Consider the following 16,935-nt stretch of genomic DNA (forward strand, 5'->3'; position numbering starts at 1 on the left):
ATTTTGCAATAAGGAGGTTAGCCACAGTCAGCTCCAGATTTTCATTGTGTGACTATATAGATTTCCTCCATCTTCAGCTACAAAGGATATAATCAATCTGATTTCTGTATTAACCTTCTGGTGATATCCATGTGTAGGCTGGGCTCTCATGTTGTTGGAAGAGGGTGTTTGCTATGACCAGTGTGTTTTCTTGCTAAAACTCTGTTAGCCTTTGTCCTGCTTCATTTTGTACTCCAAGGCCAAACTTGCCTGTTACTCCAGGTATCTCTTGACTTCCTATATTTGCATTCCAATCCCCTATGATGAAAAAGACATCTTTTCTTGGGTGTAGTTCTAGAAAGCATGTAGATCTTGATAGAACCATTCTTCATAGATCTCTTTAGGTTCCGGTTTAAACTCATATTTTCACTGGCACTGAGACATACATTCCTCCTGTTCTTGGTCAAGTCTTCCTCATATCCAAATCTTCTCCAAGGAGCCCTGTAAATGGTACAATCTGGATGACAATAAAGGTTTGAGACTCTTTTCACAGCTATGAAAGTTGTGTCTCATTTCTTAAAGATAAAAATAATTGGAACAATAAAAACTGTCCCATAGGGTTTTGATATTTAAATTAGATATTGAGTAGGAAATACATCCTACAGTGCCTGACATATAGTAAGCTCAAAAAATAGCAACTCTTTTATTCTACTAAAACCTTCCTTTCCTTCAATGGCCAGGCTTGTGACTTGCTTTTTCCCCCCACATCATTTCAGTAATGGAAGCTTCTAGGACATTTACTTAATCACTTACTTTCCTAGAGATAGTCACTATTTTTCCTTATCCTTTTGGTGTGATAGCCAGCTAGTTACACTGATACACTCAGGGTGCTGAAAGGACACAGATGGATCAGGTGAGGCTTGATTTGGGTTTCCCTAAAAATAGTAACTCTTGCCTGGAAAATCCCATGGATGGAGGAGCCTGGTAGGCTTCAATCCATGGGGTCACTAAGAGTCAGACACAACTGAGCGATTTCACTTTCACTTTTCACTTTCAGGCATTGGAGAAGGAAATGGTAACCCACTCCAGTGTTCTTGCCTGGAGAATCCCAAGGATGGGAGAGCCCGGTGGGCTGCCGTCTATGGGGTCGCACAGAGTCAGACACGACTGATGCGACCTAGCAGCAGCAGCAGCAAAAATAGTAAAATCAAGGACAAATTGCACGTTTACTAGCTACTATTGGATATAATATTTCTGAATTGGATCTCCAAGAATTTGCCATTAACTATTTTCATGTCATATTGGTTTATGAGCTCTTAATATATTCTGCATTTGATTCCCGTTTCAGTAATGTAGATTGCATATATAGCCTTCCAGTCACATTGACTTTCCACTCCCTTAGCAGCAATTTTTAACAAAAAAAGACAATCTAAAAATATACTTTCGTGCTCATAAGAGGCTTCCTTGACAGTTTTGTTTTCTTTATAAACTTTGAGAATGTTTTCCTTTTGTGACTGCCATTGCTTGTGATGAGAACTCAAGCATCATTCCGAATGCTGTTTCCCAGAACACAGCATATTGATTTCTCCTATTAGCAAGATTTTCTTCCGCTAAATTAGACCCTTGGATTTGTCTTCAATGCCTTGCAAACTTCTGCCAAAACCACAGTGGTGAACTTGCAAAATACTTTATTCACCTTTACGAGCTTTCACATAGCATTGCTCCTGAATAAGGAGCTTGCTTTATAGGAAGTCAAGTACAACAGTCAGTGGGGGTTCTTGCTATGATAAAGAGGTTATGGAATGGGTAATAGAAGAGGTCGTTATAAATATCCAATTACAATCATGTGGTCATTTGCAGTAACAAAAGCTATAATAGTTATAAAATTATCTTCATTTTACATGAATATATTTATGTTATATATGTTTACCTGCCTGTGGTAAAAGGAAACATGCCACCATAATTTAATCTTACATCTCAGTGTATCTAAGTAGTTAAGATACAAAATTCAATGAGAGAGTGTGATTCAACTAGATGAGGAAAAAACATCACCTGTAAATGGATAAATGAACTCGGTAGTTTCTTTGAAGGAGAGAACTTGTTTTGCTTGAATGAAGAGTTATTGCATCATATTAACAAGGAGCATGCTTAGACTTAAATTGAAGAAAGTGGAGAAGACCACTAGACCATTCAGGTATAACCTAAATCAACTCCCTTATGATTATACAGTGGAAGTGAGAAATAGATTTAAGGGCCTAGATCTGATAGACAGAGTGCCTGATGAACTATAGACAGAGGATCATGACATTGTACAGGAGACAGGGATCAAGACCATCCCCAAGAAAAAGAAATGCAAAAAAGCAAAATGGCTGTCTGAGGAGGCCTTACAAATAGCTCTGAAAAGAAGACAAATGAAAAGCAAAGGAGAAAAGGAAAGATATAACCATTTGAATGTAGAGTTCCAAAAAATAGCAAGGAGAGATAAGCAAGCCTTCCTCAGTGATCAACACAAAGAAATAGAGGAAAACAATAAAATGGGAAAGACAAGAGATTTCTTCAAGAAAATTAGAGACACCAAGGGAACATTTCACACAAAGATGGGCTCGATAAAGGACAGAAATGGTCTGGACCTAACAGAAGCAGAAGATATTAAGAAGAGGTGGTAAAAATACACAGAAGAACTGTACAAAAAAAATCTTCATGACCCAGATAATCATGATGGTGTGATCACTCACCTAGAGCCAGACATCCTGGAATGTGAAGTCAAGTGGGCCTTAGAAAGCATCACTACGAACAAAGCTAGTGGAGGTGATGGAATTCCAGTTGAGCTGTTTCAAATCCTGAAAGATGATGCTGTGAAAGTGCTGCACTCAATTTGCCAGCAAATTTGGACAACTCAGCAGTGGTCACAGGACTGGAAAAGGTCAGTTTTCATTCCAATTCCAAAGAAAGGCAATGCCAAAGAATGCTCCAACTACCACACAATTGCACTCATCTTACAAGCCAGCAAAGTAATGCTTAAAATTCTTCAAGCCAGGCTTCAGCAATATGTGAACCATGAACTTCCAGATGTTCAAGTTGGACTTAGGAAAGGCAGAGGAACCAATGATCAAATTGCCAACATCCTCTGGATCATCAAAAAATCAAGAGAGTTCCAGAAAAACACCTATTTATGCTTTATTGACTATGCCAAAGCCTTTCACTGTGTGGATCACAAGAAACTGTGGACAATTCTGAAACAGATGGGAATACCAGACCACCTGACCTGCCTCTTGAGAAATCTGTATGCAGATCAGGAAGCAACAGTTAGAACTGGACATGGAACAACAGATTGGTTCCGAATAGGAAAAGGACTATGTCAAGGCTGTATATTGTTACCCCTGCTTATTTAACTTCTATGCAGAGTACATCATGAGAAACTCTAGGCTGGAAGAAGCACGAGCCAGAATCAAGATTGCCAGGAGAAATATCAATAACCTCAGATATGCAGATGACACCTCCCTTATGGCAGAGAGTGAAGAAGAACTAAAGAACCTCTGATGAAAGTGAAAGGGAGTGAAAAAGTTGGCTTAAAGCTCAACGTTGAGAAAACAAAGATCATGGCATCTGGTCCCATCACTTCATGGCAAATAGATGGGGAAATAGTGGAATCAGTGGCTGACTTTATTTTTTGGGGCTCCAAAATCACTGCAAATGGTGATCACCCCATGGACTGCAGCACACCAGGCCTCCCTGACCCTCATCAACTCCCAGAGCTTGCTCACACTCATGTCCATCAAGTCAGTGATACCATCCAACCATCTCATCCACTGTCATCCCCTTCTCCTCCTGTCTTCAGTCTTTCTCAGTACCAGGGTGTTTTCCAATAAGTCAGTTCTTCACATCAGGTGGCCAAAGTATTGGAGTTTCAGCTTCAGCATCAGTACTTCCAATGAATATTCAGGACTGATTTCCTTTAGGATTGACTGGTTTGATCTCCTTTCAGTCCACGGGGCCCTCCCCAGGTCTCCTGCACTGCAGGAGGATTCTTTACCAGCTGAGCCACAGGAGAAGCAGAATAATCCTTATAACTAACCTCTTACTCTACATCACTGGTAGTTCTCCTTCTCTAATTACGCCCTGACATGATCTAAGAGGAAAGGGCTGTATAATAAGTCGCTTCAGTTATGCCCTACTCTTTGCGACCCTATGGACTGTAGCCCGCTAAACTCTGTCCAAGGGATTCTCCGGGAAAGAATACTGGAGTGGGTTGCCATGCCCTCCTCCAGGGGAATTTCCCAAACCAGGGATCAAATCTGTGCCTCTTACGTCTCCTGCATTGGCAGGCGAGTTCTTTACCCCTAGTGCCTGGGAAGCCTTAAAAGGAAAGAACTAAGGAAATGATTTTCATGACAATTTCAGATACTATATCAAGATTTGCGATGTGAGGATTTTTAGGTGAAAGTGTCATTTTATATTATTATGGGGCAAGTTTTCAAATTTTGACAACTTTACACATATTCTGTATGGTTGATTTAAAGTGAAAAATTCAAGAGGAGAATGTACTAGTAGAAAGTTACTCTGAACACCTGCTTCCATATGACATGAAAGGAGCTTTTATTTATACTTAAATCTTCTAATCCAGACCACAGATGAAGCAACCACAGGACTACCACTTATTGTCTGGGATCTGCAGGTGTGTATTTCAGCCTGGGTCCTACAGCAGAGAGGCTTTCTCTTATTAAGCTTGTGGGTTTTTGTTCAGCTTTTCCTATTACTTCAAGCACTGTGAGTTCCCAGAGAACACAGAAGTACTTTGCAGAATCTTCCAGTTGTAAGGTTGAAATGGTGAGGCTGGAGGATTTACTTAATCTGTCAAAATTTATAGAGTATTGGCCATCCCTTGTAAGGAAAATCATCTCTCCACTGGGAAGGTGCTTGTACCAAAGAATGTTGAAACTTCTCCAACTTGTTTCACACCGACAGTTTAGGGTAACTGATTCCCCAACTCGACTGGGTATGTCTGGCGGGTCTTGAATAACTTTCTGGGCTACGCTGGATCCTGTGGGGGAAATCAGAAAACAGAGATGAAACAGTGAATAAAATAATGTAGGAATTAGACTCATTTAGGACCACCCTCCCTCCCCCCACAAAACAAACTGAAATCATAAGACGCTTGCTTTTCTCCAGTCCTCCTTCCCTCCCCAAGTCCCCGTGAAGCACCACGTGCCTGTGTGCGGGCCTTTCACCCTGAACACGCGCACCCATGCTTGGGAGCATCCCTACCAGAGAAGATGAAGGCCAGGAACACCCAGAGCAGGCTGGAGAGAGGCATGAGGCATGGATTCCCCTGCACAAATGTGCTCAGTCTTGCCTCAAGCTGAGAGTGTCTTTGTGCTCCTGGCAGCACATATACATATAACCTCGGGTCCTGTGTGACTCCTTCAAACAGGAAGTGGGGTTTGTCATTTCCATATGTCATGTGGTCTGTGCACAGATGGGAAAAAAAGTCTGGCTCACCACAAACATTTACTTTGTCAATTTTTCTTTCACTGGTAATTAAGTTAGGCTGATCCCGAAAGAGGGCTTCACAAAAGCAATTCGTAATAAAGGTTTGAGATGAAGGGAATTGAGGAACAAACTAGGTGACATTCACTGACAATTATTCAACACAAGAATTTTGCCATCCCATTTAAAACAGCATTTGTTTTTTGTTTTTAAACATTTTATTAGAGTGTAGCTGATTTACAGTGTTGTCTTAGCTTCTGCTGTGCAGCAAAGTGAAATCTCCATCAACAGAGGAGGGGATAAAGATGTGGAGCATATGTACAATGAAATTGTTGCCGTTGTTGTTTAGTTGCTAAGTCATGTCCCACTGTTGTTCAACCCCATGGATTGTAGCCCTCCAGACTGCTCTGTCCATGGAATTTTCCAGCAAGAATACTGGAGGGGGGTACCATTTCCTTCTCCAGGGGTTCTTCCTGACCCAGGGGTCAAACCCGTGTCTCCTGCTTGGCAAATGCATTCCTTACTGCCAGGCCACCAGGGAAACCCATGATGAAACCTTTCAGCTATAAAAAAAGAATAAAATAATGCCATTTGCTGCAACATAAACAGATCTAAAATAAAATTTAGTATAAGCTATGAACCCTTCTTGTAACCTACTTGCTAGTCATTTATTTAGCCTACAGTTATATTGCTCCATCCAGAATCTAAGTACTTTATTTAAAAACTCACAGACCTTTGGTCTTCTATGTAAAATGTAGTCTTATCCAAAATTTTTAATGTATTTTTTCTGGGTTTTAGGGCTCTACTTAATTTTTCCAATATGTAAAATTACTTTGACATCAAATGATTAAAAAAAAAAATCAGTCCTTCTGACTTTAAGAGTCTATTCTATTGATTGTGTTTATATGAATTTATGACAGGAACAAAATAATTATACTTTTGAAACCTGATATTATTATTTATTAGATTTTGAGACGGATCAGAATATTCAGTCTCATTGCCTCCACAAGTAGAATTGTACTTATTAGATCATGTGTCTTGGAATTGTCCTCATGTCACATTTTCTATCCCACTGGCCCAAATTGTTCAGTCTCACTAGTTAGTTGCTTATTATTTTTCCTTCTTGGAAAATACACTTCAGATAAGCATGTTGGATCTTCCTGTGCCATAGTATTATAATGCACTCCAACAAAACTTAGTATCTATATTTTGTCCTTTTGAGAATGCTGTAAAAGTAAACTCATACATTATGTATGCAACTGTACTAATATAGTGTGTAAGCATGTACCATGTAGTCTTCCGAGATACTTTTTTCACTCACCATTGAGATCCAGCTAGGCTATTGCGTGTATCAATAGCATATTTCTTTTAAGCACTACAGACTGTCCCCAGCTTATCATGGACCAACTTAGGATTTTTGACTTTATGGTTATGAGAAAGGCATATATACATTCACTAGAAACCATACTTTGTATTTTCAATTTTTACCTTTCCCCGTGCTGGTAACATGCTGTATGACAGTCTGTAATGATGCTAAACAGCAACAGCAAGCTAGCTCTCAGTCAGCCCTGGGATCATGAGGGTAAACAACTGATACACTACAACCATTCTGCACTCATACAATCATTCTGTTTTTCACTTTCAGTACAACACCTTAAGGTTAGGCTAGGCTAAACTCTGATTCACAATGTCTATTATATTCATGTTCTACTTATGATATTTTTAACCTAAATTGGTTTATTGAGACTTAACCCTATTTCAAGTTGAGATAGATCTATAAGTAATATTTTATTGTATGGGTGTACCACAGCATATTTATCTATTCACACAATGAAGCTGGTTTCCAGCTTTTGGCCACCACAAACACAGCTTCCATGAAGATTCATGTACAGACTTTTGTGTGAACACGGTTTTCATTTCTCAAGTATAAATGCTCGTAAAGGAGTATGACTGCTGAGCTGTAAGGTGAGTGAATATTTAAGTTTATGTGGAGCTACTAAACCATCTTCCAGAATGACTGCACCATTTTCCCACCAGCAGTGTCTGAGCGATCCAGTTTCTCTACATCATTGCCAGGACTTGTTATCATCAGTATTTTTTCATTTTAGCTATTAAGCAAGATGTAGACTGGTATCTCATTGTGCCTTTAATTTGCATTTCCCTGATGGTTAATGATGTTGAACATCTGTTTACATGCTTATTTCCCTAATACAAAGTTCTTGCATGATGTGTCTGGGTGAACCTTTTGTTCATTTTTCAGTTAGATTGCTTGTTTTCTTCCTGCTGAGTTTAGAGAGTACGTTGTATTCTGAATACCATCCTTTGATGAAAATACATAGTGAAAATATTTCCTGCCATACTGCGCTTTGTCTTTTTCATTCTTTTAATAGTATCTTTCACAGAGCAAGCACTTTTAATTTTGATGAAATGGTTTATTTTTTATGGATTGTGATTTAAGTGTCATGACAAAAATCATTTTGTCTAACAATTGGTCCTGAAGATTTTCTTTTTTTTCAAAAAGATTCATAGTTTTATATTTCACACATGGAGGTATGGTCCATTTTGAGATTCTCCTGAAATTTTTGTATAAGGTGTGAGATTTAGGCCCAGTTTCAGTTACTTGGCTATGAATATATCCAGTTGTCCCCAAATCATTTGCTTGTATCATTCCTCCATTGAATTGTCCCTGCACCTTTGCCAAAGAGTCAGATTTCCCAACTTACTCCACATCCCCACTTATGATAACTCAGTAGCATATACTTGTTAATGGATTTTATTATTCTTTTTGTATTTTTTTATTATACTTTTATTATATATTGGAGTATAGCCAATTAATTTCACTTTCATGCACTGGAGAAGGAAATGACAACCCACTCCAGTGTTCTTGCCTGGAGAATCCCAGGGACGGGGAGCCTGGTGGGCTGCAGTCTGTGGGGTTGCACAGAGTCGGACACGACTGAAGCGACTTAGCAGCAGCAACAGCAGCAGCAGCCAATTAATGCTGTAACAGTTTCAGATGGACACCAGAGGAAGTCTATCTGATTAACACTGTAGCATCTGTATTATTGCTCACTTTTCATTCCTCATAGTTATAATTTGTGCTTTCTCTTTTTTCACCATGATAATTTTTTACCTAGGAATATATATTTTATTAATCATTTTAGCAGAATTGACTTGGTATCTCATAGTTATTTCTATCATTTTCTATTTTACCAATTTGACATTTTTTATTATGTTCTTGTTTCAGCTTACATTAGTTGTAATTCTTCGTCTTTTTTTGTTGAAAGCTTGCATAATTGTTTTCTCAGCCTTTTTCTTTAGCAGTATAAGCATTTGAAAGGATAAATCTCTCCTACATAAAATATTAACTGTCTCTCATAAATATTTGTATGTATGTGTTCTCACTATATTTTCTTTTCAAAATATTTTCTTACAGCCCACTAATTACTTCTTTAGTGTTTTTTTTTCAAGTTTAATGCCTAAATCCAAATATTTGGGAGTTTCTAAAGATATATTTTTGCCATTGATTTTCTAAGTCAATTCTAATTTGATCAAAGAATAAATTCTATATAATTTCAGTTTTCTTACATGTATTAAGACTTTTATGCATAACTAATTGTGTGTGTGTGTATTTCATCTGCACTGCAGGGTGTGTGGAGCCTCGGCTACAGGTCTGGGTACAGGCTGCAGGTGTCTGGGGAGCACCGTGCACTTGCTGCACAGAAGTAGGTGGCTGAGTCTCCAGGCTGGGCAGCTGTGATGGGCAATGGGAGCTGTTTTGGCACTCGTACTGAGGAACATTGTGAGTCTCCCACCTTCCTTTTTATTCATAACTGAACCTATGGCTATCAAGAATACAAGGCCTTTACCAGGGTGTTGACTGTACCGTGAGAAGTAGTCAAATGCACTCCTCTCCTACAGTTCAGAATGGAAATCTATCCTTCCAGAACTATCAAAGATTGAGGGCTCTGTTTCGCCTGCTGTTGGTCACTTTTTTCCTTCTCTTGTCCACCCACCCTTCTTTACAGAGATAAAAAGTCATTAGGTCCACAAATGAATATTTCCTTCTTAAAGTTCCTGTCTGCATGAATTTGTCCATTCCCCAATTTTCTCATTCCCCCTAATTAATGAGATATCTTAGTTTTTCGTCCACCACAACCCACAGTCTAATTGAAACCACAGAAGTAAAAATGATGTTCCCAGAATCTTGTCCATTTCTTGGCACCAAAGTCAGTGACAACCCCTGTTCCTCTTCTGGTCTTCTCAACCAGCTAGGACTCTGACTTTAAGTTCACATCTGCTTTAACACTTTCAACAGACCCCATCCTCTTACAAGTGCTTTCACTTAAACCTATCTCTCTCAAAGAAAGTATTCCCCATGTTGAGGCTAGAATTGCTGTAAATTAATTTCTTTGGGAATCAGAAATACTCTGCTTACGCATGGGTAAGGAGCAGGTTAGAATTTCTCTCCCGCTCTCCACCTCTTCCTTTTCTTAACACCTCCTAGAAAAACTCATATATCAGGACAGCATGATATGTTAATGGAGATTACATTATTTTACAAGGGGAAAGAGAGAGACTCCCATGAAGTTACAAATTAGTGTGCAGAGGGATATTTTCTTTTTTATTATAAATACTAATTAAAGTCTATTGAAGATACGCAGAAACATAATATATATCATCACAAGATAAAGTCATGGATCCAAACAGAGAATATATAGCCCTTTTTGCCATGACGGAACTTCAATTTTGCCACAATCTTTCAGATGTGTCCACATTTTACATAACCCTAAAAAATGATAGAAAACCAATCAAGTTCAATTTATAGTTTTCTTAAAATATAAATTAGGCAAATGGAATATTTCCAAGGTGATCATGGATCCTAAGCTGACAGTCGGATTGCTCAGAATACTTTTGATAAGGGTTGAAGTATAAAAAGTGAGTTTTAAATTATTAATCTGTACAGGTTTAAGACATCCGTATACTCTGTCTCTTCCTTCACACACATCGGTATAACAGATGTCCCTCAGCTTCTGATGTCATTAAGATCACATTGACCATTTCTGCTGATAGAGAATAAAACAATCTGCAGAGAGAGAATAAAACAATCCACCATCTCTGGATGGTGAGGATGATTCTGGAAAATATTGTGAATAAGAGAAGTAATATCAAGGGTCAAAGAGTAAGAGGTCTGAAGGAAAGGTTGGGGAAGAAATGCCCAGGGGTCAGGAGAGAAACATGGGTTTGGTGAGTAAAAAATGTCCTTCATCACTTAGGGAGCAGAGCAGTGTGAAGATTAAAGCAGATAGTGCTGGGGAATACATGTGTAGATGTGGCTAGAAAGAGATGAGGGTTGGATGGATAGGCAAAGAAAGTTCAAAGACAAATGTGAACATTGGGGAATTTGACTTGAATCATAGCAAGAGCAGTGAAACCTGCAGGACTGTTCCAAGGAGTAAATGTCACAGTGGCTATATTAGACATTGTTGGCACCTTGCTCAACTTTTCTCAGGAGCTTCATCTGTGCTCAGTCCCCAAGTTTCTCTGTGTTTTGCTGCCAGCAGCTTAGATAACAACTGATATCTGTGACTATCCAATTCTTTTGTCTAAGTGGTACACTATATTCTGATATGTGCTCTAGCGCTCCCCACAGAATCAGGCAGACAGAACATCAGCAACCTCTGAAACCTTCCTCTTGTGTGGCCTTTTCCCTATCCCTAGTCAGTGAGCTTCCCAGGTGGTGCTAGTGGTAAAGAAGCCGCCTGCCAAGGCAGGAGACCTGAGAGACTCCAGTTCAGTCCTGGGGCGGGAAGATCCCCTGGAGGAGGAAATGGCAACCCAGTCCAGTATTCTTGCCTGGAAAATCCCACAGGCAGAGGAGCCTGGCGGATCTTCCTCTCGAGGTCTAAGGCAGAGAGTATTTTAAATATTTTGTCCATTATTTTCATTCATGAAAAATTATACTTCTCATAATTATGCTATCTTTGATATGCTAATATTGGATATTATAAAAACCAACACTAATGATGCTTTCTATTGAAGAGCCAAAACTTGGAAGATATGACTGTTAATCTTTATACTATGGATGATAGCTCTAAGTACAACTAGTGTTTCAGAAAAGATATGATTTTTCCTGTTTTTCAGTATTAATACTCTCAGAAAACATGACTGTGTTAACATGGAGATCCACGGCAGAATTCTATTTGCGGCAGGTTTAGGCTAAAGACAAGAAGACAGCTTTCTTTGTCAGCGGTGAAAGCCAATGAATCTCAAAGAAAAGCTCAACTTTTGGTTATATTCTGTCTAATCCTATTCTATTTGTGCTAATGATGTAAATAAAAGACTGTACCTTCCAGAATGACTTTGTGAGTTGATTTATGGATACTCTCCCCAACAAAACAGTTAAAACAGATGAAAATTATTTTTGAGAAAACTAAAGCCTTTGGACACAGTCTTTAGGTTTATACAGCATATAAAAAGGGTAATAGAGACACATTTGTTCATAAAATCTACTAAATCTCCATGATAGCAGAAAGAATCTGTGGCAATTGTACCATGACCCACTCCCCATCCCCAGCTCAAGATGATGGAAGTTCTACTCAAGGTGGATACAACCAAGGACACAAGGTCCTTCTCTCTCCAGTTCGCAGTATAGAGTAATCATATCTCCTACAGAGAGGCTGGCTGCTGTCCTTTCTTACCTCCCCAGGTCTGGTGTTACAGAAACTGTATTACAAATAACAAAAGCTGTCAGGTCTATGGCCACTTCTCAGCTCACTTATAGCACAGAGGTTCTACGTCAGGCCATGGTAGACTGAAAATACTGGGTCCTCTTGCCCTCATCCCAGCTCATAGAGTGGTGATTTCATGGCTGGCAAAGGCAAGCCAAGAAGGCAAGAGGCTACTGCTCCCTTCCATCACACTTCTCATAAACACAGGGATGTCACTCTTAGACAAGCAGCCAACTGTTCCTTATTACAGGTCCAGGAGCAGCGGCTCAGGTGTTATGCCCATGGGAGAGAAACAGGTGTAAAAACAGAGGTCTCCCTTTGAGAAGACTTTATTTGATACCATCATTGGGAAGCCCTAGTTTAAGGGTGCTGTTGAAAACAATGGATATGCTTATGGTAAACAATTAAGAGAAGGCTGCAACTCAATGAGAGCAACAAGTTAATTCATAGACAACAACTTAAAATCTTAACAGAAAGTACAGGAAAAGGGGATAGCTAGGAAAAGTCCTCTCTGGTCTGAAGATCTCAAAGAAAAGTTTCAAAGGCTGGCTCTGAAACAGGCTTGATTTAATTAGATGAGATTGGGAACAATTTATGGCTTCATAGCATTGTAGAATGGAGAAGGCACTGGTAACCCACTCCAGTACTCTTGCCTGGAAAATCCCATGGACTGAGGAGCCTGGTAGGCTGCAGCCCATGGGTTCGCTAAGAGTCTGACATGACTGAGTGACTTCACTTTCACTTTTCACTTTCATGCATTGGAGAAGGAAATGGCAACCCACTCCAGTGTTCTTGCCTGGAGAATCCCAGGGACGTGGGAGCCTGGTGGGCTGCCGTCTACGGGTCGCACACAGAGTCGACACAACTGAAGCGACTTAGCAGCAGCAGCAGCAGCACTGTTGAAAAAAATCAGCCAGCAATTAGTGGAGTCTATTGCCTAGGTGTAATACAAACAGAAGCAAATAGTCTAGCATAGAAATTAGAGAAAAAGACTATTAAAGAGCCTTGCTAAACCACTACCACATCAGGATGTCTGAGAACGTACCCAAGACTATATCCTTTGAGGAACAACATCATAGGCTGTAAACTGTGGGAAAACTTAACTTACCTGAAATAGTCAAGTCAGTAGGCAAATAAGCAAGCAGATAACAGCAAGTGCCAGGCGGGTGGAAAATGGATAGCCAGAATTGCTGTAATAAATGTGGTAGCCTGAAAAAGGGCTCCCAAAGTTATTCAAGTCCTAATGCCTGGAACCTAAAAATATGACTGTAAAAACAATACATTCCTGGACACACAGTCTTCCAAGATGGAATGTGAAAGAAAAAAAAGCATTTGAACAGACAATTACTAGTAATTAAGTTGAACCAGTAATAAAAAAATTCCCGAGAAACAGAAATCCAGGGTCATATGCTTCAAGAAGAAATTCAACTGAATATTTAAAGAAAAATTAGTACCCACCCTTTGCAAATTATTCCTAGAAATCAAAGATTAGGAAATGCTCTCACTCCCATTCTCTGAGGCCTACAATATCCTGATACCAAAATCAGACAAAGATTCTACAAAAAAGAAAATTCAGGCCAATATTTCTGATGAATATAGATGCAAAAATTCTTTTTTTTTTTTTTTCTTTTTAATATAAATTTATTTAATTTAATTGGAGTTAATTACTTTATAATATTGTATTGGTTTTGCCATACATCAACATGAATCCGCCACAGGTATACATGTGTTCCCCATCCTGAACCCCCTTCCCACCTCCCTACCTGTACCATCCTCTGTGTCATCCCAGTGCACCAGCCCCAAGCTAGATGCAAAAATTCTTAACAAAATAGTAGCAAACTGAATTCAACAAAACTTGAAAGAATCATGCATCATGATCAAGAGATTTATTTCAGATGTGCAATGATGGTTCACTATCCACAAATCAAGCAAGGTAATATACTATGTTAACAGAATAAAGGATAAAAATTACATGACTATGTCAATAGATGCAGAAAAAGATTTTGACAAGATTTAACATTCATGATAAAAACTGTCAACATATTTGGTATAAAGAGAGCATGCCTCGAAATAATAGACCATTTGTTACAAACCTACAGCTGACATCATACTAAATGGTAAAAAACTTAATCTTTTTCTCTAAGATCAGTACAAGACAAGGATGCAACTCTCACCATTTCTATTTAACATAGTACTAGAAGTCCTAGTCTAAGTAATCAGGTGGGAAAAAGAAATCATTGGCATCCAAGTTGAAAAGAAAGAGGTAAACTGTCTCTAATTACAGACAGCATGATACTCTATATAGAAAATTGTAAAGATGCCACCAACAAAACTAATAGAAACAATCAACAAAGTTGATTACAAGATAAAGTTACAGGATACAAGATTAATATACAGAAATCTGTTGCATTTCTATACACTAATAATAATTATCAGAAAGGGAATTTAAGAAAGCAATCCAATTTCTAGTTGAATCAAAAAGAATCAAAAGTACCTAGGAATAAATTTAACCAATGAGGTGAAAGACCTGTTCTCTGAAAACTGTAAGACATTGTTGAAAAGAATTTAAGACAATGTAAATTGAAAAAGGAAGCTGAGAGGGCTACAGTAAACAAGAGTCCACGGCTTTTCATTGGCTGAGTCCTTGCCAGGAAATAAGAGGCATCTCTCATCTTCCCTTTGCTCTCCACTATGTCCACAGGTCAAGAGAGTTCCCCCCATCTCCCAACTCTGTTTAACTGAGATTTCTGTTTAATATTTTTTATACCTTATAGGACAGAGACAGAAAGATATTTGATTCCCAAAGAGGAAGGTGAGGGAAGCAAGAAGTTCTAGTGATTCAAGAAGGAGTCATGAACCAAAGAATTTAGTTGGCCTTCAAAAGCTAAAAAAGGCATGGAAACGGATTATCCCTTAGATCTCAAGAAGGAATCAACTCTTCCAAGACCTTGACTATAGACAGTTAAATGGGTTTAAGAGTTCTTGCACCCAGAATAAGTTTCTCTAAGTTACCAAGCTCATAGTGAACACTGAGTAAGCTTTGTTGTCCTTGTTCACTTTGCTGCACTTGTAGGGTGGGATGATGCAAGTGTCTTTGGGGACACATTCTGGTGAGGCAGATCTGAACATTCCTGAGTCATCTAACTAATCAGGATAACAACTTTACTGGAGTTATTTTTTTCTCTGAATTCTTCTCACTTTTTACCACCTTTGAGTTCAGCATACTGTGGTTGAATATTTATTTTATTTCTGTCCTCTTATCAGCTATTCTGCTAGCTCCAAGTTAGAAGTCTCTAGTGCAGAAGGAAATACAGATTGAGAAAGGAAGATAAAGACCAAAGTTCATAATCTGTAGGGCCGAAAAGTGTCTGTGATTAAAACTGTACCAGTGTAGGTAAGAAATAATCAACATTGCAAATGCCCTGTGGTGGCCTCACAGTGTGACTGTGGCTGAAGGAGGGGCTGAGCCCGCGGAGGGTTTGTGTAGAGGCTGCAGGAGCCTGGGAGCACTGTGCTGCGCAGCACAGAAGTAAGTGCCTGAGTCTGTGGTCTGCGAAGAGGAAATGTGCAGTGAGCTGCGGCGCTCTGTAGGGATTGTCGTGGCCTTTAATCTTCCATCCTGCTTTGTTCCTGAAGGAACGTTAAACAGGTGAATAAGGCGGCCGCTGGGGTTCTGAAGATACCACTGTACACTGCTCACGGAGCCAGAAAAATTGCACCTCAGCATGTGGCTGGCTCCCTCCTGGAGACTCAGGGCTGGGGGACTCTGCTCCACATCCAGCCCTCGCACACCTGATGAGAAACAGAAACGGTCACAGGAGAGGGTCATTGTAACTCTAACAAACCTTGAAAGTGACCCACCCACACACACACACACAACTCCCATAGATGATGAGAAGGATAGAAAGTCTGCAGGACTTGTCAGTTCCTCTCCCTCCCTAACAATACAGCAGCTGCTCAATCCTTCAGATGCCCCTCTGGGGCAGCCCCAACTCACAGCAAACCTGGGCAAACAAAAGCCCCAGCACAGTGCCTGCTAGCCTCTTCATGATGCTTCCTCTTCTTACTGAGACATTTTCACTGTAAGACACTTCACTAAACCCTGAGGGAGGGAGTGTCATAAGCTATTTCGGAAATGTTCCTGCTCCTGCAGCCAGTCAGCTCACCCAACAAGTCCTGCTCAGCCCCTCACTTTGTGACAGGAAGCCCCGCCCTCCACCTCAACCAATTCAGAATGGGCTGCAGAGGAGTGGAGGAGAGTGGGAAATAAAAAGGTCATTATTTTAGGACCTGAGGGGCGTTTTCTAAGAACATTGCAGTGAAGGCAGACTCTGATTTTGAATTTGTGAAGGATTTTAGGGAAGAGAAAACAAAAATTAATTATCTAGCCATAGTTTTAGTCTCATGGATGCAGAAGATTCTTGCATAATGAAATATTTTCTCAGGAGTTCTCAGGATCTTTTTTTTTTTTTTTTTTGGCATCTCCTGTGTACAAACCTGTGATTCTGAAGGGTGCTCACAAATCAGCACAGCATTCATAACAGTCTTGGCTGGAACACTTTGCAGTATTAAACAGTTTCATTTTTTAATTATATATATATATATATTCTAGACTGAACCTACAAAAGAGTTATATTATTTTTAATCTCTAGATGGGCACTGAAATTAGAATTTTAAATTTTTTAATTTTTATTAAAACATAATTTTAAAATAAAAATAAATTTTAAATAAAATTTCA

General features: G+C 39.3%; 1 gene segment (V, D, J or C); it reads right to left on the reverse strand.

Moving 5' to 3' along the window:
- Positions 1-15,630: 15,630 nt before the first annotated feature.
- Positions 15,631-16,255, reverse strand: LOC108634937. The segment is given in 2 exon segments: positions 15,631-15,989; positions 16,195-16,255. Coding segments are annotated over 2 exon segments (411 nt in total).
- Between the last annotated feature and the right edge of the window lie 680 nt (positions 16,256-16,935).

Source organism: Capra hircus, unplaced genomic scaffold (assembly GCF_001704415.2).
Source record: "Capra hircus breed San Clemente unplaced genomic scaffold, ASM170441v1, whole genome shotgun sequence".
In the NCBI taxonomy this organism is placed as follows: Eukaryota; Metazoa; Chordata; class Mammalia; order Artiodactyla; family Bovidae; genus Capra; species Capra hircus.